This window comes from Scomber japonicus, chromosome 20 (assembly GCF_027409825.1).
Source record: "Scomber japonicus isolate fScoJap1 chromosome 20, fScoJap1.pri, whole genome shotgun sequence".
Taxonomy (NCBI): Eukaryota; Metazoa; Chordata; class Actinopteri; order Scombriformes; family Scombridae; genus Scomber; species Scomber japonicus.
The window spans coordinates 23301654-23323765 of record NC_070597.1 but is presented as its reverse complement, the minus strand read 5'-3'; the positions used below and the strand labels follow the sequence as shown (position 1 = coordinate 23323765).

Genomic DNA, 22112 nt, shown 5'->3' with positions numbered 1-22112 from the left:
CAGCACAAGTCATGATTTTGTACATCTGAAAGAATATAAGTTCAATATTCACTCTCCATCTAGCTCTGTTTTCCTGAGAAATATAATTGTTTGTTTAGCTTCCTAAATGTGCTCTTACGGTCACCAGCTAATCGCTAACTTTTTCTGACAGCCATTTGTTGCGGGGCAGGTAGTGTACAGTGGGTACATTTGATTAATTAAATTAAATTAAATGCATGCAATATATGTCACTATCTATGTTGTCCTCTAAACGATTTCCGAAGGTCTGTGAAACTCTTGATATTTTAGTTTTTTCTCATTTCAGCTACCTAGTTTAGGAACACGGCATATGGAGATAGATTGCTAAGACATACCTCTGTTAAAAATTGGCATTGTCTTGTTGATGGGTTGAGTGATGAAAAAGACACAAATTCAAGGCAATTACTGCCAAAATAGCCATAAAGTTGGTTTTCAGCTTTTTTGCTGAATGACATTGTTTCCTCACAGCCCATTAGCAAATATTAAGTCACATGTCATCATCAGGGAATTGCAGTTTGGGGCATACTTTCATTGCAAGCAAGTATTTTTGTAGCATTTACATAAAAATATGATTCAGTAATGGTCTTGTTTGTTTACAGTGACAGTACTAATGTCTCAGAATTGATGTGGTAATGATATATTGATGCTAAAATGCTACATGTAGCTCCTTTAAGGACGTGCTGAACCATGCAGTCTTATGACCACTGAGTCCATCACATCGACTCTACAGTTGTGTTAGTAGGTGTAAACAGATACCTCTACCCAAGCAATACTGCTCAGAAGGGTGACTGCTTAAATCCTGTGAGTTAAAGGGAGTTTAAAGCTAAGGACAGGACACGAGAGCTCACTATCACAACCCAGCCAGCTCAGTAGGAAAATAAATCTCTGTGGAGAGGACAGTGGCCTGATCCAAGCCTTCTGATTGACAGTATGCCTAAGCCAACTCTTCTCCATCCAAAACTAGCACACTCTAATGACTCTCAAGCCTTTTGGCTTGTTGACTGTTGGATTTTATTCACTGAGGAAAATGTACAAAGTTGCTAAAGCTGTGTGTCCATGACTCACTCAGATGTAGATACACATTGCTGGACAGCCCAAAAGGAGAGCAAGTTGCTCCACCTGCTTATTCTCATACTCATACTGTATACAGGAGTGACGGTACACTGCCTCCCACCCAAATGAACCAAATAGTATTAAGTAGTTAAAGTTGTTTTCAGATCTGTGTTTCATAATCTGGTTGGATCTTGTCCTGATTCATTTCCCCCTTCGATACGATTCATTTGGGCAGATCTGAGACAAAGAATTTGTTTGTGCCCAAAAGAAGTAGCCTCCATCTGGTCACAAATAAATTCTGGAGCGGTTCATTTATATTGGTAATGGGATTAGACCTCGATCTGACCCAACTACAAGGCATACTCTTTGAGTTGAAGTTTGAGTTGGAATGAGTGACATCAACATTTGCTAGCAGCTAGCCAGAAAATGAATCAAAGTCTCACCTGGACCAGCAACAAAGTACATATTTTGGCAGCTAGGACCTCTTCTTTTGTTTACAGCCTCGCTCCTTCTCCAGACACATTTGACCGATCAACAAAAAGATTCTTTTCACATGGCTTTCACGTGTCATTTTGGTTAGTTTTATTTTAATTAAGTGTGAAAAGAAACCAAACCAAAGGCAGAATGCAACAAGTTTACCAACTCACCCACTGATTTGGACCAGAGAAAACAAGAGAGATATGAAAATGCCCTAAGACACACCTTATCATGTGTTATTCCCTACTGTACAATTCAGTTGAAGTATTCACAGGGTACTTGTGTCTCACCATGGAAGTAGCAGAATTGCTGTCAGTGGACCAAGATGAGGGATTGTAGCAACAGAGGGTAACAGAGGGCCTGAGGATTGTTTCTCCACCCATAGAAGAATACAAGTGTAAAGTATTATGGATAAGAGGACTACATGGGTGGAGGAAGACTACAGGCCATGCTGAGTGCCTTTACTTACAGCAGCATGCCTCTGATCAAACAGCATGCTCTGTGCTCACAACATTTTAATGGGGTCAATGCCGTTTCTCTGACTAATACTGCTTTAGAGGAACCATGTAGCTGTCTGTGCAAACTGCCAAAACTCATCAGCGAGAGCAGCGCGCCTCTTTTAAAGCTCTCTATGTAATATTTACTTGATAAATTGAGTACTTTTCTTATGTATCTGGCTGTTGAGTTCATTCAGAATTGTACTGATTGAGAAACACTGACCAGGATTGTTGTTATTTAAGTGCATTTGAAAATGTATATTATATATTTGTGTACTTGATTCATTTGTTCAATTCAAAGTGAAATGTAATGTAGACAAAGTTCAGATTTATTATGGTTCTGTTTTAAATTCTATTTCTATTTCATCACCCTGGGTTGAAGTAAATACTGAAGCATGAATTGTTGTGTCTTTTCGCGTGTGTCAAACTTATTTTCAGTGGCATTTTTTGTGTAGTGTTCTTTAGTTATATTTCTGTGGAGAATTATTTGCAACCTGATATATTGACATTAACAAAAATATATAAATTTTTATGAGAATACATTATTTAAAGGTAAATGAGGCGGGCACGTCATAATAAAGAAGCAGCTTGTTTTTACCATGTTTGTAGATGGAGTTTTCATTCAGAAAGGCTTCCTTCATTGTCCACAAGATGGCGATGTGGTATTACTTGAATGTATTTTCTCTTTAAAACACATTATTTACTCAGTCATATGCATTAACACATAGGGACACACAGCATTGCAAATATCAGAATATGTTATTGTAATTTAATTACCATCTTAAATTTAGAACCATCCATACAATCCAACAGAACAACTAAACTCAGAGATGTCATTAAATCAATTCCATTCACATTACAGCAGGGACTCCCAGAACCTTTGCATCTCATCAAAAAGAAGGCTTTTAAGCAACAGTTTGTAGCCTTTGCGTCTCTGATGTAAACAGATTTACATTTGCAAAGCAATTGCACTAATGCACTCACATTCAACATAAATCCAGCCCTAACAAGCTTGATGAGACCTTATAACAACAGCAGTTTGAGGAAAACAATGACAAAAAAAAGATGTGAGAAAAATTAGCGCCACAAAATGAATTGCGAGTTCTTTGCTTAAAATAGTTTTATTTTTGTTATGCTTTCAAACTAGTGCAAATACATGCAAACTGAAAACAGACAACCCTGTTAGCAGGCCTTCTCACAGTAACAAAGCCTGAAAGCTTCATATATCACATCCAAAGAAATGGCCATTTATACAATAGGTCGATCCTCTCACATTGATTTGACCCGGTCTTGTTTTGGTTGTCCTCCAGTGGTCCCTTTACTTTACTCAAGGTACAGTAGGGTGGTTTTGCAGTCAGATACCAACATAAGCCTAGCACGGAAATGTGCCAAAAGGCAAAGAGGCAAGTGATCCACACCAGTTCTCCTACATCCATTTATCCACATTCATTATTCAAGAATACAAAACCACTCAGTCAAATCTGAGCTCATATAAAGATTCTCTCACTCACCCCTCTGCTGCTCGCCACATAAAAGATTCATTCCCCCTTTTTCGAGAACAATGCTTGGAGGACGATACTCAACATGTATGCACTGATTGCCCTTAAATTCTTAACCAGTGAGACTGAAGAACAAACAGGTAGTAAAAAAGAAAGTTATGGAAATTCAGGAATGTTGAAATGTGTCTGTTTTGGGTTCATTGTGTCACTATTGCCTACCAACTAGAGCGTCAGGATTAATCTGCAGACTGGAGACACTAAAAGCTACAATGTGTATTTCACCACTCAACTAATACAGCCGGAACCTATAGCAACCACAGTTTCATTACTAACTTTGCATACAAATGCTTTATTTAACCACCTTTGGTAGGAATAAGCTGCCTACCAAACAAGAGAGGTGAGAGGCGACACCCTTGTTATGTTCCACAAACTGAACCTTTTTTACTGAACATCTATGATATATAAAATGACGCAGTTGTTTTTCACTTGAACAAGATGATTGATTGATAGAGGTGAATGTATTGACACTGGGTTTTTATTCTGTCTCTGAGATACCCTTCTGCTGGTCAGAGGCAGGTAATTGGCTCTGCTCTCTGGATCTTTTGTACTTTGAGTTTTCATATCTGTCTCAGTCAGTTGGCAGAATTGCACGGGCTTCTACCCAAAGCAATATAATGCTAACAAAAGCCACTGGTTTCATTAAATCAGAACGGTCACTGCCATCCAAAGTCCTGGCCCACCATCTGATAGAAGCGCTGGTTATGCGGCTTGTAGAAATCCCTCAGTTTCTGCATCACCTCCGGGTCGATGGAAGCGTGCGTCCTCCCTTTTGTCTTTCCCAGGCAATGCGGTTTACTGCTGCCCTCTGGCTTCTTCAGGCAGGGGAAGCCTTTTGTTTTGTTGAAATAGAAGTGTTTGTCCGTAACAATTCTCTGAAGGCCTAGAAAGTCCTGGACTTTCCCCAGTTCTCCAGCTGGGTCGGAGATGAGCCTCTCACCACTGACCAGATGGATCTGATTCCTAGGGAACCAGGCTAGCCAGCGCTCCAGGTGCTGGGCATAGAGGCCGATCCACAGCGGGCTCCACAGAGAGTCGATCTGACCTGGAGACAAAAATGAGATACAGTATTCAAAATCATCATAGGTATTTCCATTTTAAACTTGCCCTGCCTTGCTAAAGCAGGGACAAACAATCATGAGAACTCAAAGAGAATGCAGAGGCCAAGGGTGCAGTTGATTTCACATACACTAAAGTCCAGGGAGCCTTGAGGCGCTCTTGAAGATGAAGAAATTGGTTAGAAAGGAATAGAAACATTCTTCAAGCACTCAGATAAGAGAGAAAGGGGAGATGGTATTTGTATTATCTGCTGTCATAAAGAACCTGTGAGGTTGGCACTCAACTACAAATACTGTAGGCTTTCAGTAGACCATAACTATGTCTTGCTCTGCTGAAGGGTGCATGAAGAAGGTTCCTTTGACCCTGACCTGGAATAAGTATGTCTCTATCCCTTCTACTTCTCCTTCTGTTTTTGTCTCATGATGAGGAGTTGCCTCATACTGCTTGCCTGAAACTCTGAATGTGGAGCTATTTATAGTTCTTAAGGGAGTTACGGTATAGATAGCCTATGCAAATGCCAAGTAGGCTCTGTAGCTGATATGCGCCTCCTCAAAAATTACCTGTTGGTCAACAAGTTGGGCTATAGTTGATATGGAAATAGCACATGGAGATTGCAAGAATTGTGATTAATAAATTACTCTAAAGACAACATTAAAGAAGGTGAAGGAAAGGCAAAGCTACAACAAAGGCTAGCAAAGACTACTTGAAAAAACTCCAGTATTGTACCTGTGGTGCGGTTCTTAAAGGCAAGGGTCTCAAAAGGAGGGATGTCAGGGGTCTTAGAGATGATCTGTGTGTAGTCAGATATGGCTCGGGTCACGGGGTCACGGACAACTACAATTAGCTTCACATCTTGCGACATGGCGTGGACTCGTGCTGGCGTTTCCACAGTAACAAAGTAGCGAGGCGTCTTCTCCATTACAATCTGGCCGTCCAGGGCTTTGGGCATCATACTTCTGGAAGTACAAGAAAAATATGACAGTTGTAAGACCAAATACTGTCAAAATACCAATATAGGAGCAAAACAATACCATTTGATCTGTCTTTCATCAGGTAACACTTTGTTTGGCATATATCATTAATTAAGGTGTGTCCTTTCTTTCTATTTGGTCCTACAATTCTGGCTGGTCCTTCAGAACACTTCAGCTGGCTTTTCTTAATTTTTGTAAAGGTTGTGGGTATACTTTTTGATACTCCCAGTGCTCCTATAGACATTAAATAAAGGTCTTAATAGTGCTACAATTAGTGATCAAAAGAAGTGCAGTTAGGCTGATTTTTCTACGGTATTGCATTGTATTCGGTGATCAAATCACATACCAACACCACAAATTCAATAACCCACATAAATCACTCTGACACACATCATATTCTGACAGATTGAGAGGTGTACATACAGTAGATCTCAAGACACAAAGGTAGGTGACACCAGGCTACATAAACACAGCAGTCTTTCCTTGAATGTGTCTCGCTCTGCTCACCTCTATACCAGAAGCCTAGCAGATGGGACTCATTTAGAGATAAATGTCTCCAGAGGCCCCACAGGACCGGCTGGGGACTTAGGGACATCTGCCAACACACCTGCCACACACCTGACTGACCAGACAAACAGCCTCAGTGACATGGTCATACACAGCCCTGATTCAGCAACTCTTCTTGTTTAAATAAAGCCTCAAGAGCCATACTAGTGTGTTTTGACTATTAAACTACGAATAATTAATAAGCAGTTTTGAAGACATACTTTACAGATCTTTTTTGTCTACAAACACCCATTGGCTACCATTGATTTGTAGCCTAATCAATAAGCAGGCACTTCAAACATTGAAATCCATCACAGAATGTGATGAATATCAAGTGTCCTTTTTGGCAAAGGGACATTATCACTACATTAATGACAGTTAACACAGAGACTCATTTGCATTTGAAACCTGCATTGCATTATCTCAAATCAATGATGTAACAAAAATGAATGCAGACCTGATGTTCACATGTTTGGATAGCATAACATGCAACTTTCTAGTTTGCTTGAAACCAATCGCTTTCATGTGCTTACTGGGATGTTTAAACAGGCAAAACCACTGTCTTTTTGAGGTTTCAAGTGATAAAGGTTTATTAATCAGATTTTAATCCCTAAAACTTCTTGTCTAAGATGTTAACTGCAAGTATTTCACCATCATACTATGTAGTACCATTTCCATTATATTGTATTTGTCAAACAAAAGCTGCAAATGCTTTTTTTATCCACATCTTTTTTTGGCATATTACGACAAAAGTTATCAAAAAATTCCCAAATTACGCATCTAGCACACATAACAGAACAGAAGTAACATTAAAATTCATTTTGAGATTACGTGTTGGACACCACCAACTCCTGAGGGGAATATCTGACTCTTTAGCAACTAAATGCTTCACTACGTTCACTAGCTAGTCATCATTGTGAATGTCTGTTGTGTGATGCAAGCAGGTTTATCAGAGCTTTTTCACTGTAAACATGAGATGAGAGCTGTGAGACTGAACAAAACAGCAAGTTACGCTATGCTACAAACAACACCTTTCATATTATACATACAGTAGCCATTTGATACGTTGTTAATATAGAATTATTTATGTGTAGCTTTAAGTTGTTCACTGTTGCTAACCACTATCTTAAATGAGGTTTCAACATTTAATAATGTTTTGTTTTTTCATTTAAATGTATTGTCTCTATCTCACTATGAGGTTGTTTTTCATGTATTTTGCTATTTTAGGGATGCATTAAAAAATTAAGAGAGTCAATAAAAATGTTCCCAGGCAGTTATACAGTAAATGAGATGTGAATCAAAGGACGAACAGAAAGAGACCTGAGGGGACACAGGGCTGATACAGCGAAGACAGGATGCTCTGCCTGTCCTCTGGTATCGGCTAAGGTTTCAGATGCACCTGCAACACGACCTCCTGTCAATACATCCCCCAAAACGGCCCCACTTTTATGAATCTGACAAACACACACATACACACACAGTGATTTCATTTGATTTGATCGGTATGAGGCAGCGCTTATCACCACTTAGCCTGAAGACTTCCCTTTTAACTCCAATACCCTGAACAGGAGGAGCCGTGCAGTCTGTTAAACACACACACACACACACACACATTTGCAGAAGGTACATGAGCACATACACACACACACACACTACAAAACACAAACACACACTCATTATTCAGTCGTTAGTCAAGCATTCGCTATCAAGCTTCTGGCCTCCCAGAGGACTCATTTCTCACAGTCTAACACACACACACATTCATATACAAAGACACATTTTTTAAAATCCAAAATTACACACACACACACAGACACTCTCTCTCCCTCACTCTCTGAAGACATAAAGGGTGGGTGTGGTGGATTTTTACCAGACCTTTTACAGATTGATCCAACTGTGTGTGTGTGTGTGTGTGTGTGTGTGTGTGTGTGTGTGTGTGTGTGTGTTTGTGTGTGTGTGCGTGTGTGTGCATGTGTGTGTGTGTTGGTGTGTGTTTGTGCATTTGCTAGAGTGTTTTAAATGAAAGGGCTGGGTGACTGATGAAGGAATGATGGGAGTGGATACAAACGCGCCTCCATTAGCAATCTGTCTGTGAATAGCCTTAGAGCCAAGAGTCCCATACCATTACCTAAGCACAAAGAGCTAATTACTGCCCCTAAGAGCACCATCAAAAGAGAAGATGTATTATAAATATGCTTCTGCTATGAGCTTTGCACAGACACACTAATTGACAGACAAAATAGCTGTTAGCTTTTTCTAATAACTCAATATGGCTTTGTTCTACTTTTGGCATAGAAAACTTTCTCATCCTTAGCTGACATCTGTAACTTTTTCATTTTTGTCACTGAATAAATGCTAACCACAAAGAATATAAAATAATTTAGATAAAAATGACACATGACAAATTAATTAAGAAATGGATGAACCCTTTTAGTTTAATTGGAGAGGATATACTGTATGAATATACAAGCGCAAGAAATAAAAAAATCTATAAGGCTTTAAAAGATAATATGATGAATGAATGCATGCATGGAAAAAAGGAGCAACGCTTATTAGTTGTTGTCTTTAAAATATCAATAAAAGAAAAGTAATATATATATATATACAGTTAATATAAATATTAGTATATTAGTCAATGTCAATTAAGATTCCGAGACGGCTGAGTCATACACATTTCCTGCCATCTAGACCTTTTGTTTAAATATTTAATGAAAAAATGAAACCTCCTGTCTTTTCATTCTGAGACACTGTCAGGACAGAAAACACGGCTAAGTGGAAAAATGCATTGTCCGTATTCATTTCAATAGGATCACCATTGGATTGCCAACATAAGGGAAATTTAAGTTGGATCAACTTTTGATACAACTCAATGCATCTTCATCTGGCGTGGCACTACTTTGGTGACCTATATATGTACAAGCATGGATGCTGCAATTATGTGGCATGCGCTCTAACCACTCCACCACCAGGGCGCTCCATGGGCAGACTTTTTGTGCTGTTTAAATACTGTTGTCACTGTATTGTGCTGTTCAATTAATTTATAACTGTCTGTGTTTAAATGCAAGTCCCTGAGAAGAAAAATCACCAATGAGGTAATATACAACCTCTGTGTTTAAGGTTGGATTAAGTCTGGGCCACTTAAATTATTTGGTTGAGGTAAAGAAATGATTCTGGGAACCATCACCTTAATGGTTAATAAACCAATGTTGGCTGTTGGTGGAGGTCAGAAATGGACCACAGTCTCACAACCCCATACTTTGTTGACACAACCATGTTCCCAAATCTCCTTGCTAGGAATGCACATGCAGGGTAAAGTTGCAAACTTCCCCTCTGGTGGGTTACAAAGTCTGGCAAGAAGATCAACAAACACAATTGGCTGTGTTTATGTGAGTGGGAAGTCGGTGAGGGATCTTCTTCTTACTCCTGCAAAAGTAACTCTTACTAGTTGGTGTGGGTGAGGGAGGAGTATTAACCTCACAAAGCGTTAGAGCTCATCACTGGCAGGTGAATAGAACCGTCTGGTGACACCATGTGTTACAGAGGAAATCCCTCCAACAAAAAAAAAACACAACAAAAAAAAACCTGAATTAATTGGCAGTTTAAAAACCCTGTTTTAGCAACATCCTTACACTGCTCATTTACTACTGAGTGTGAGATCAAACATCCAGTATGATGAACACAGGGATTATCCAGCAGCTTATCATAAGCCTCTGTTTGCCTTTGAGGAACCTCTCTTTTGTCGTCCATTTCCCAATATTTCAACCGGCCTCCCTGGTGAATTAGCCCGGACCAGCCAAGGCCACTGGCTATTGATCCTGTGGGGGCTTAGGATAACAAACCGTAGGCAGGCGTGGATGGTGTCAGACCAGGAACAGTAGGCTGAGTGTGTATTGGGATGATAGGGCGTATGAAACAAGGAGGTGTTGGTGTAAATGTAAGGGGACAGACTGAGAATAGTAATGCAACACTGAGCCTCAGCTGGGACCAAGAGTGGCAGGTGGAGACTGGGGGAGCCAGGACCCTCTGGAGCCCCATCAGTACCATGCTGTGTCATGTAGTGTGTGTGTGTGTGTTTGTTAGTGTGTGTGTGTGTGTGTGTGTGTGTGTTAACAAATGTGAAGCAATTGCAATGTTCGTCAGATGTACAGCGGGAAATATGCAGGAAAGGATTTGGCAAATGGGGGGTGTGCTAGATCAAATATGTAAAATCTGCTCTGTTTAACTTTGATGTTTGGTCCAAGGAGGAAACAATGACCAATCAAAGAACAGAGTATTGGCTGTGTTCATTATTCACACCTGACTGCTTATTTACGAGTCAAATACAAGATTTGAGTGTGTATTTGTATGTCTGCATGCATGCATGAGTGTGTTATTGGGGGACCGCTCATCCATTTCCTCTGTATGGGGGACCATTAAGGGGTCGGTCCATTGTCGCTGTGCCCTGTCCACTTCTAGGAGACATCCATCAACTATCATAGAGGGGCCCCGGACCCCCCCCATCTTTGCTTTCCAAGTCCCAGGGGAGAACCTTAATGAGAGCCAGATCGCCCCACCCGTCTGGGCCTTATGGTGATCACCTCCAGTACAGTACAGAGACAGGACAGACCACACCTGAACCCCAATGACTCACACAACAAACACAACCACAGTATAGCAGCCAAATTAAATCTGGTCTTATAGCTTTAATTACTTCACTCATCAACATGATGGTTTGCAGTACAAAAATGTACTAAAAAATAAAATATTTGATACCAATCACTTTCCCCTCCTGCAGATCAACAAATCTGATTCATCACAAAATCCGCCTTTCGTGTTTTGCCACTAATTCCCGCCCACTAAATCCTGCTGAACATCAAATGTTTTGGCAGCCATTCTTCTGTGATTTGCATGGCAATTATATTCCATTGTACAAACACAAAAACACAAGTAGCACCATGTGCTGTGTCATGGCAGGACAAAGGCGCCAATGTATGGGTATGAATTGAAAAGCCTCCCTTAACGAGTCCAATATGAATTGCAAATGAGTCAGTGCCATCGGAGCAGCTGACTCTGAAAAGACGGAGTAATTTCGGCCCTCCCCTCTTGTCAGTGGATGTCCTGAGAAGCCCGGTGACTCAGAGAGGAAATACAGGAAACATTTGTCATTCCTTTGTAAAAGTTACTATTTCATAAAACCAACAAACTTCCAAACACATTTAGAGCTTGGAGACATCCACCAACACCTCTGAATGTGGCAACTTCCTCTGGCAACTACACTTGACAATTCTTATTAAAGAAAAACAAAGAGTTGAACTGAGTTGAAAGAAAATCATAACCTCAACGAATCACAACAAATTAAAGAACTACGCAAGACTTCTCCAGCTAACATCTGCCCCTTGGCTAACGTTAACTTTGCGATGTAGAGGAAGGTGAAATGATTATCGACTATAAGAAGATACGAATGGAAATCAAACATTTTTGACTGAACAATAAACATTCTCATGAAATTAAGGAAGTGCTAAATGAAACCAGGGTGAGAGAGAACAAAGCAGAAGAAGGCATAATGAGCACTAAGGATTAGCTCAAATCCTTTGAGCATATTGCTAACGAACATACCGTTTGTTCATTAGCAACATGCTCAATAAACTCGCTCTGTACTATGAGACAAAGCGTAACCTTCCTGGCTAATCGTAGCTGTGAGATTGTTCAGTACTATAAACCTGTACACTTGACTCTGCTGATGATACCAGCTCTTGTATAACCTCACTGCTGGCGACACTTCCTGTATATGCTTAATTGCTACATTTGTGTCACATATACAGTCACTGGCCTCTTTATTATGTACACGTGCTATGTAATTTAATCCAATACAACAACTCTGCTTTAAATTCTACATTCATGAAATGTATACATTTTAAGTTTTTGTTGAAATTGTCAAGTAGGTGACAACTATGCTTCATGTTTATTACTGAGGTCATAGTGGATGATGGTGGTGTACTAGGTTGCAATTATATTGAATGGTGTTCCTAATATTTTGTCCACTCCATTAACATATGAGAGGGGCAAAATATTAGGAACACCAGACAATGTAATACACCTCAGTACGCCACCACCTCTTAATACGACTTCAAAAATATACGGTATAATTAATTTAAAATTATTTTTGACAATGTTAACAAAAACTGAAAATGTATAAATTGTATAAATGTAGTATGTATAGTAGAGCTGTTGTATTGGATTGAATTGGATTGGACGGGTGTACCTAATGAAGTGACCGGTGAGTGTATGTATACATCCAGACCCAACTCAACACTGGAATGTTCCTGGATTAGTTAAGAACGTCTTAAATTAGATTTTACATTTGGCTGAGGACTTGTTTAAAGAGTTGGAGACATTGTGAAAAAAAAAGTTGTCTGCTTTGTTTTTTTCTTTTTTCAGAAAAATGCTTCTTCACAGAAATGTGAGCAATAAACTCAGAATGCAACCTCTGCGGTTTAAGCTCTGACGGTAACTCAGGGTCAATAATATATCGATAAATCTTGCCGTATCTCAAGAACAAAATACAACCAGTCTCAATGTCTGGAGGACAGAGCAGTCTCCAGACTGTGACGCAACCTGAAGAAGCTGGTCTTACCTGAGCCCAGCTCTGATGACAGTCCAAATGACAGTTCAATGACAGTTGAAAGCAAAGGTCAGCAGGGATGTGCGAGGTTGCGGTAACAATGTTCACCCTTTAACCTCCAGCTCACCCGAGCCTTATCTCTTCTCCCACCGTTTTGCCCCCTACCCCCCCCTCTTTCACCATTCACCTTTCTTTCCAGCTTTCAGCGAGAAAGCATCACAAGTGAGATGTGAATTTTTCACCTGAGCAATTTCAATAGATTCCTTCAGAGCTACAGAGACAGAAAAGCTGCATGTAACTTGACCCCTGTGTTCCTATGAGGGGGGATTATACCGTTGTAGGATAAAGCTTCCTGCTAATTGTAACAGAAGCCGAGCTGACCAACGCTAACCGCTCTAATGCTGGAGTCAATCCAAGGTCAGAGCGAGGAGATAGAGCTATCGATCTCAAACAACACAGTAAGGAGGAAACTTCCAGTCCATCTCTGGGCTCATCGCAACGCTCTTCCAGATCCAATCTCCGCTCCAAACGCCATTAGTGGATCTTTGTCAGGGGCTCTGATCTCTATTGCGTGCGTGAAGTGAAATGTTATTTCACTCTCAGAGAGAGGAGGAGTGATTCTCAGGAAGATGCAGTGTATCTTATCATCCATTTGATTCCCCATGATAGAGTCTGAGAGGAAAAAAGCATCTATACGGGAATATAACATTGACACAGAAAGCACTACAGCTGACCTTCCATTTGCTTTTGTGATATGCCTGAAAGGATCATTCTCCTTTATTACAACTTGAGTCTTATCTTTGAGGGTTTGGCCATCATTTTAACTGTAATGACATTAAACTGACATAAACACAGTGACATCGCTAAAAGGAGGTCAGTGTTGTATTGCTGTCGACCATGCAACTTTTATCCTCCAGGATCAAAATGGACCTGGTCTGGTTTGGCTGTTAATAAAGCATAAGGTATAAATTATCACCCAATTCTGTTAGACCTTTTTAGACAAGTTAATTCCAACTTATTAACACAGGTTTTTTGGAAATTAAGGTCAATAGGGGTAATTTAAATTAAACAATATCTCAATTTTGACCGCCCCAAGTCAAAATTGACCCAAGGACAACAGGAGGGATTAAACAAACCTCCAAGTTAAGAGCTAAACTCCTCTGGGAGAAAAAACGAAGGTGACCCAAACTGTGCTGCAACATTCATCACAGTTTCAGCAAGTCCTGGAAATGTAACAACAGAATACCATACATATGTGTCCATGTTCTCTAGTGTGTAATGTTTAAATACTTGGTTCAAGTTGTGGTTTGGCTTTAAATTACTACTGCCTTCAACATCATGGTGGCAGTCATAAACACTTGGTTAAGGTTAGGAACTGATCATACTCATGGTAACAAGAAACCAGTGAGGTGACTGTCATGAGGAACCCATCCATCCATCATCACCTCCTCCCCCTTTGAACTTTGTCTCTCTACAATACCATCCCAATACATCCCAGTAGTATCCAATAACATAATAACAACCAATAACGTAATCATTTTGCCCATTTTAAATGTAATAAAGCTGATAATACAATAATTTGCCAAGAGCGTAATAAAATTTCGGAACCAATAACATAATAACTTTTTGTGAATAATGTAAAAACTTATTACGTTATTGGCTGGTTATTACATTATTGGCTAGGTTAAAAAAAATCCTTTACAAATGTAAAAACTGGAGTCGATATCATAATAATATACTAATATCACTCTGTTTAAGTTTTATTTATTGGATATGAAGTTTCACGCCTCCACAGCACTTAGTATTGTACTCTTACTGTTTCAAGTATTTGCTTAAAGACCTGACCACGCAAGGAAAACCCCCTACACACATCTCTCATTATTGGTAAAAATGTATTACTCGGTTATTATTCAGAAATGTTATTACGTTATTGGCATGTTATGACATTATTCACTTTACTACATTAAAAACGGGCAAAATGAATACGTTATCGGCAATTATAACGTTATTGTCTGCTACAATCCTCCTTTGCTCACAGTAGACAAGAGTAATGGTTTAAGAGATGCTCATTACATAAAACAAATCAGCCTACCTCCATAATATGACCACGTGAACATTCATGCTAACGTAACTTCTAAGATTTTTAAACACATGTAAGGATTCAATTTTATTCATATAGCACCAAATCCCAACAGAAGTTCTCCCAGAGCACTTTTAACATAGACCAGGTCTAGATATTACTCTTTATTACTCTGATATGACTATGATTTCTGTCACGAAATGTTCCCTTAGATTCAATAGATACAATTTTGCAAAAGAAATACCGCAAATGCAACAAAACACGACAGAATTCTGCCCACTGTAAAAAAAAATTCACGTCAACACTTACAGTAAGTGTGTTGTACAAGATAATGTGATATAGCTTCACACAGCCATTCAATTTGGACCTTTTCTACTTTTCGTACTGTCCAATGAGACATTATCGTCAACATTTTTGGTGTCCTCACGTTAATCTGGTTGATCACTGATGTTTTGCTCCATCTGACTTTGTTGATTTTGCCGTTTTCAGATCTCAACAATAACTTTAAAGAGAGTAATTAATTATAACTGGTAGAAAGGATGGACATGTAAAAATAAAAAAGACCCAAGTTGTAATAAAGTAGAATCATCCTTTAAAAAACAAGTAAGAATTCAGAATTTGTTGGTATTTTTTTGTGGAAACCAAAAAAAGAGACATTTACTTTGTGTGTGTGTATTCTGGGTGGGTGCTGCTGTGTGTTATGAAGTGGTGTGAACACATCATTAACTCCCAGCGTAAAGTGACCCGGTGTCATAGGTCAATTGACAGAGGCGACAGTGATGTCAAGTGGCTCGACATGCAGCGGGCCCCATCTGGTCCAAGGGGAAGACGTGACAATGTGATGTCACATTTACATCACCTGGTGTGCCGAACACAAGCACACACACATGCACACACACACACACACACACACACACACACGCTACATCTAGATTTTCAGAGTTTTACAGCTCCATTTACATCCCACAGCACTGACACTGTGCTTCTGTGCATGGTCACGTCAACATAACCTCCATGCAGGAAGCAGAGAATCATCCCTTCACTTTATCTCTGTTATAGGTTAAATGTGTGCTGATGTGGCGAAGAGGCTCCAAGCACTGAGCCAATGCCACTACTGAGCCCCAGTAATATACTGTAAGCTGGTTAACGTCTCACCACACAGTCCAGATTTGGATGCATTTTTAATCTGTCATATTTGGAGCATGTTGGTAGGTCTATAGGTGCACTTACAGTAAGCACAGTTTTAAAGAGCAGCATGCAGCCCTGTCATCTGAAATCCTGAGTCCACTGAAAACTATTCCATCAGTGGAGAAAATATTTTGCCATACCAAAAGAAGCTCAACTAATTTTTGAGTGACATGACTCTGGTCCCTTGAATCTCATTCATGTGTGTGTGTTCTGAGTATTTCCAAGTTTTCATGGAACAGGCTGAGAACAGAGCCACATGACAACAGTAACATCTGGCTCCGGCTCCAGAGATGATTACTCTGCAGCTCTGAGAGGACTCATCCTGCGAGGCCTCTCTCTCTCTCCCTACTGTACACACACACACACACACACACACACACACACACACAGACACACACATATGCACACATGCACAAACACAAGGCAGGCGCACACATGCACAGATTGGCATAGCCAGATGGCAGAATCTCTTTGTCACCTAAACCTCGGTGGAATAGCTGTGGATATGTTTGGGTATGCAAACAATACAAAGACATTCAATTCTTACAGTGGAAGCTGGAGGCTCCTAATTGGCTCCCCAACTTAGTTTACAATGAAACCTTTCTTCACCTGCACAAACAAGCACACTCAAGTGAAAGTCCTTCATTTAAGTTTTACTCACTTTTGGTAAAAACATCTGCAAATTGAGTGCGATTTTTTTTCTAAATAAAAGTAAAATATATAAAGTTAAAGTGTGGAATAAAGTGCAGTTACTGTATAGATTTTGAACACTCAATAGTAGTTGGAAACAACTTTGCTGAGATGGATTCCCTGCGTAATGTGTGCGTACCTGTACCAGTCCAATCCCCGTGCGTAATGCCGGTCAAAGAAGTGCGGCTCCGACCCCAGGGCGCGGATGTCCGGGTGGAGCCGCAGAAACTCCAACAGAGCCCTGGTGCCTCCTTTTTTAACCCCTATGATGAGAGCCTGGGGTAACCTCCGGGTGGCTGTCCATTCTTTCCCCGAGCTGTTCGCCTCCAGAGAACCGGCGAAAGCGCCTTCGCCATCCCCGGTAACACCGTCTTTGGAGACGCTGGAACCGTTCCTCTCGGACGACCATCCTGACACCAGGAACTCACGGGTGGCCGGCTTGATCTCCGAGTTCTCTGTCAGCTCCGACTCGCAGCATCCAGTGAGGAGATAGACCAGGGAGAAGCAGAGGATGCTCAGAGAGGACGCGATGGTGAGCCGGTGGAAGAGCCGCCGCAGGTCCGAGCTCGGGTGATGGTGATGATGATGGTGGTGGTGGTGAAAAACTGCCATCCCTCAGATCTCCATGTGAGATAAGGGGCCATTCTACTTCAAGTTCAGCTCACATGCCGTCATACTCCAACGCTGTTCACACACACCGCTCAACTCTTGGAGAGTCTCTCTCAGTGCGCTCCGCTGCTTTCCTCTTCCTTCATGGTGCGCGTCCGTTGCGCGTTGAGTCGACTCGCCCCCCCTCCCCAGAAAAAGCAGCCAACCCGTCAATCCTTTACTAAATCAGTGGAACCTGCCTGTTTTGCGTGACATCCAGGAAATGTGTCCACTTACTCAGCCGCCCAGCACCGTGAGGAGAAGAATACAGCTCTAATATCCGAGCTGGGCTGCGTGGATGTTCCTCACTTTACACTCCGCGGGATTACTCTGGTCGCTCCACCACGGCTCATCTCACGGGGATTCTCCCCCCCCCCCTCTCTCTCTCTACAACCACCCCCTCCCTCCATCTCTCCATCTCTCTCTCTCTAGATACCTTTGATTAGAGGGTCATGGCCTGAGGCGTTTAATTCCAGTATTATTTATTATAGGAACCTGGGATGAGATGGATCCAGGGGGCTGATAATGTCCCATACCTCATATGTGCCATTATCTCTCTCATCTAATATGACTGATTGATGGTGTTTTGTATTTTATCCAACTTTCTGCTATATAATAGTTTATCTGAGAATATAGAAGCAGCCACACAAACAAACTGATGGAGCCAAACAGATTCCCCTCATCAATGGATCCAGAAATAGATTCATCAGTTAACAAGTGCGGGTCATTGGCACCATTTGGAACTGAGGTTTATCACTCAGCACGTTAGGACTGATCACATAATTGGCTTAACAGTCAGACAGTATTAGACTATATAGTACAGCTGCCAATAGTCCACTGCTCCTGACCCCAAAGGACAGTCTGTGTGAACCAAGAGATGCCTTAAAGTTTTAGGTTCAACTTCCCATTCTTAAACAAAAGAGAAACAAATTACTTCTTTTTTTTTTTTACTATTGTTTCATTCAAGTGGAGGTTTGTGCATCCTAAGTGGATGTTTTATCACTTGCATTAGCAGAGGCGTGTGCTGTGTTGCAGTGGCCGGTTAGGGAGCTCTGCAATGTTGGCTTTTATTATTGCAGAGTGCGGAGCTAAGGTACGGATAATAGCTCATAGGAGACTCATTAGTTCCCCCTTCCAACCACACGTGCACGAGCGCTGCGCACGTGCCCGCACGCACACATACACTCGGTAAACACTAGTGCGCACATACTTCGTGTTCCATTTGGCTTACCCCCCATCATTATCCCGCAGCAGATGTGACCCGTGCCATAAAACCTCTGCATTGTCCTGCAGTGACAGACTGAAAAGATTCACCATCTATTTTCAACATGATGAAACTTTGTTGTTGTTGGACTGTCCTGTCTTCCACCTCAGAGACAGAAAATAATACAATCAACACATGTGTTAGGAATATAACTGTAAATATAACATTGCAGATATATTAAGATAATAAATTCAGTTTAATGACAGAGAAAATTCAGTTTCATGCCATTACTTTGTACTTTACTTCTACAGGCTAAATAAAAAGGAAGATAAAGTCTGATATAAATGAACTTCTAGCAGTCCCTTTAAAAAATATTCATTAACACTTTATTGACCAGCTGATATCAGACTACACTGTAATGAATTGTTGTAAAGTTACGGTGGATTCATATCAGTATCTTACTGTATATTACAACATATATTGTATACTGTCATAATAATAGTAAAATACTGTATACTATTCATTCTTCACAACCAATAACAGAGAATAACTGCAATTTAATGTATTTCACAGTATTTACTGTCAAGTTGTGGAACATGCCATCATCCCTTTACAAATCCAGTCACTATCCATCAACATACTGATGATTAGGCAAATGTTTCTGTTTCACTTTATTTTATTAGTCAAACTGCTCATACTCACATTAACTTGATTCATTTTTGAGTGACATGTCTATTCTTTTGTGGTTTCTACTTTTTTTTCCATTTGTGGGATTTATAGGATTTAAATGCGAAAGTAACAGATTTTATCATCCTTTGTAAATAAACAGTTTAATGCGGGCATATATACCAACATCATCATCATCATCATCATCATCATCACAGCCTTTTCAACTGTTTAGTAGAGCACATTTTGACTTCTGCTTAAATTGCTCGACCGCTAACTTCCACAGATGTCATTAAAGGTATTATATTATCCTCCCACCAAATTAAGATAAGTCCTTTATTAGTCTCACGATGGGGAAATTTACATTATTACAGCCGCAAAGTGGACAGTAAAAATAAAAAAGCATCAATAAAAAAAGAATTGAAAAAAGAGAATAATAAATAATAAGTACAAAAGCATTAAAAACAATAGTAGTTAGAAATACAATAAAATAATAGTAATAGTAAGATTATGTACATTAAGAGTAATATAGGTGTTGAGTGAGTGTTGAGTTATATACACACAATTTATGCATACATACCCATAAACCCTCAAAGACAGCAATACATCGCAATTACCCACACATGCAGACACACACACACACACACACACACACAGAATACATGATTGTTGGACCATTTAAAAAACTCAATTAAAGTATGTTTTGCCCAAAAAGTCCCCAGGATACACTGCAGTCTTCAAGAGCCAGACCTTTCTATTGGCGTCCTTCCATGAAGTTACAGTAGCAGCAGCAAAAAGCTCATATATTGTATATATTTTTTAATTCATTTAGTTTAAGAGAGTTTACAGAAGAGAAAGATGTTACTGATTATGTTCCAAAAGTCTGATATATTTGTAAAATTAACATTAAGTGAAAGAGCTTCAAGACTTTTTGGCCTACAATCATATTTCCCCTCACTGATAAATGTCCAAAAACCCATCAGTGCAATAAAAACGCTATCCAATGCTCAACTGACCCTGAAATAAGAAAATCATTATCTGCCCCCAATTATTCAATAACACTTACTTAGCAAAGTCACCCTAAACTATCCCTTTATTCCACCTTGACATGACCAACATTTATGAAGAAGGGTAGAACTAAATGTACCCTTTAGGAATGGCACTAAATTCATAACTCATATTTCTTATTCCCTGTTTATTTTATTCTCCACCCTTCCCTCCATGGATCATGAGGCAAGGTCATCAGGTGAGGTTGTATGTCTTTTGTCTGCGGTCGCCCAGCAGATTGTTCCGTGATGAAGTGGTCGTCTATAAAAGCGTGACCCCGGGGTCAGGGCCGGAGCATGAGCAGTGATTCATTATACGACGCAGGGACGGAACAGCCTGATTAATGCGGCTCTCTGCATCCCAGTGTATGAAATGAAGAGGTTTGAGAAGTGTTTTATTTATCAAATGTGTGCACGAGTCACTGTGTAATTCAACTGCTGTCACTTCTGATCAGGATTTAGGTGTCTTTACCTTCACATTTCCAGTCTGCGTCTTCAATTTTCATCTGATTTTCCTGATATTTCATAAAATCAACATATTTGTCATCAACCCTGCATATGTGATTCCCTTACATCCTTCATCCCTCCCCTGAGTGACAATCTAATTAGAGTTAAAGTAATGGTGTATGTAATCAAGGCTAAATTACAGCCATAAGTCACTCAGTGGAGAGCCTTATACCTGCGAGCCAATCAAAGTCGCAAACTAATGAACCGCACTCACTGACCACTGACCTCATCGTCCATTTCCAAAATAAGGACCCGGTATTAACTTCATTCAGCACCACGGGCCATGCCCAAATGGGTTTTTGTGGTGCTCTTGAAGGGTCAGTTGGACTAAATTAGGAAAAAACATCTTTTCCCATTAAATCTATGTGGCATCGAGCCATGCAAGTAGAGAGAGAAGGAAAAAAGTGAGTTTTTTGTGATTTGGGTGAACTGACCCTTTAAAACCAATTTGGCCACTTGTGCCACATGTCAGTTCAGCTTGAAATGAGCTACTTTAAAATGATCCAAGTGTTTCTGTGAAAATCAAGAGTAGAAGTTAGCAAAATAAAACAAAAAGAAGACTATACATGAAAAAAGTACAATTGTATATTCTATTTATTCCACTTTTTAAAATGGTTTCATGTCTTTTATTCTGATAAATTACATCGATATGTTTTAATTTTAGCGATTGTGCCATTTTAGTGGCAAAACATCAGTCTGTCACTCCTTAGTTTGGTCCAGATGCAAATATTTCAATAGCTATTAGAAGAATTGGAATTGAATCACGTTCAGATGTACGTGTTCCCCAGTGAATGAATCCTTATAACTTTGGTGATCCCTTTACTTTCCTTCTAGCGCCACCATGAGGTTGACATTTTTTGTTTTTTAGTTAACTATTTCAACAGCTTTTTGATAGGTTTCCATGACATTTAGCACTAATACCATAACACTGAACAGTTGTTATTTAACACAGTAAAGGGTGTTAAAGAGATAGTGAGGGTTTTTTTGTGCAACTTCACTTAACTTTCTGCTTAACTGGATCTGAAATGGATATGTAATGTACCACTGCCCTAATTACTATCTGTAGTTCCCTTGAAGAGCCTTGATGTCCTGCTTGTGTCCCTGGATCGGAGGCCTGTAGGGTCACTGAGTCTTGCCAGAGCCACACCCAGATCAGAGGGCTGCACCTTCTGCTGCCCCAGCACCTTCCCCACCTGTCATTGATCCACACTCTGGCCAAGAAACCACGCAGTGCCCTGATGAAGACTGAGTGTGTGTGTGCGTTTGACCCATAGGGTGAACAGGGATGAGAGGTTGGTGCCAGAT

General features: G+C 40.2%; 1 protein-coding gene across 1 annotated transcript; it reads right to left on the bottom strand.

Moving 5' to 3' along the window:
* Positions 1 to 4145: 4145 nt before the first annotated feature.
* On the bottom strand, positions 4146 to 17348 carry hs3st3l (heparan sulfate (glucosamine) 3-O-sulfotransferase 3-like). The gene is made up of 3 exons (XM_053341994.1): positions 16876 to 17348; positions 5387 to 5616; positions 4146 to 4646 (listed from the first exon to the last, which is right to left on the bottom strand). The coding sequence occupies exons 1-3, from the start codon at positions 17346 to 17348 to the stop codon at positions 4258 to 4260; spliced, it is 1092 nt and encodes a 363-aa protein (XP_053197969.1). The 3' UTR covers positions 4146 to 4257.
* Positions 17349 to 22112: the final 4764 nt, after the last annotated feature.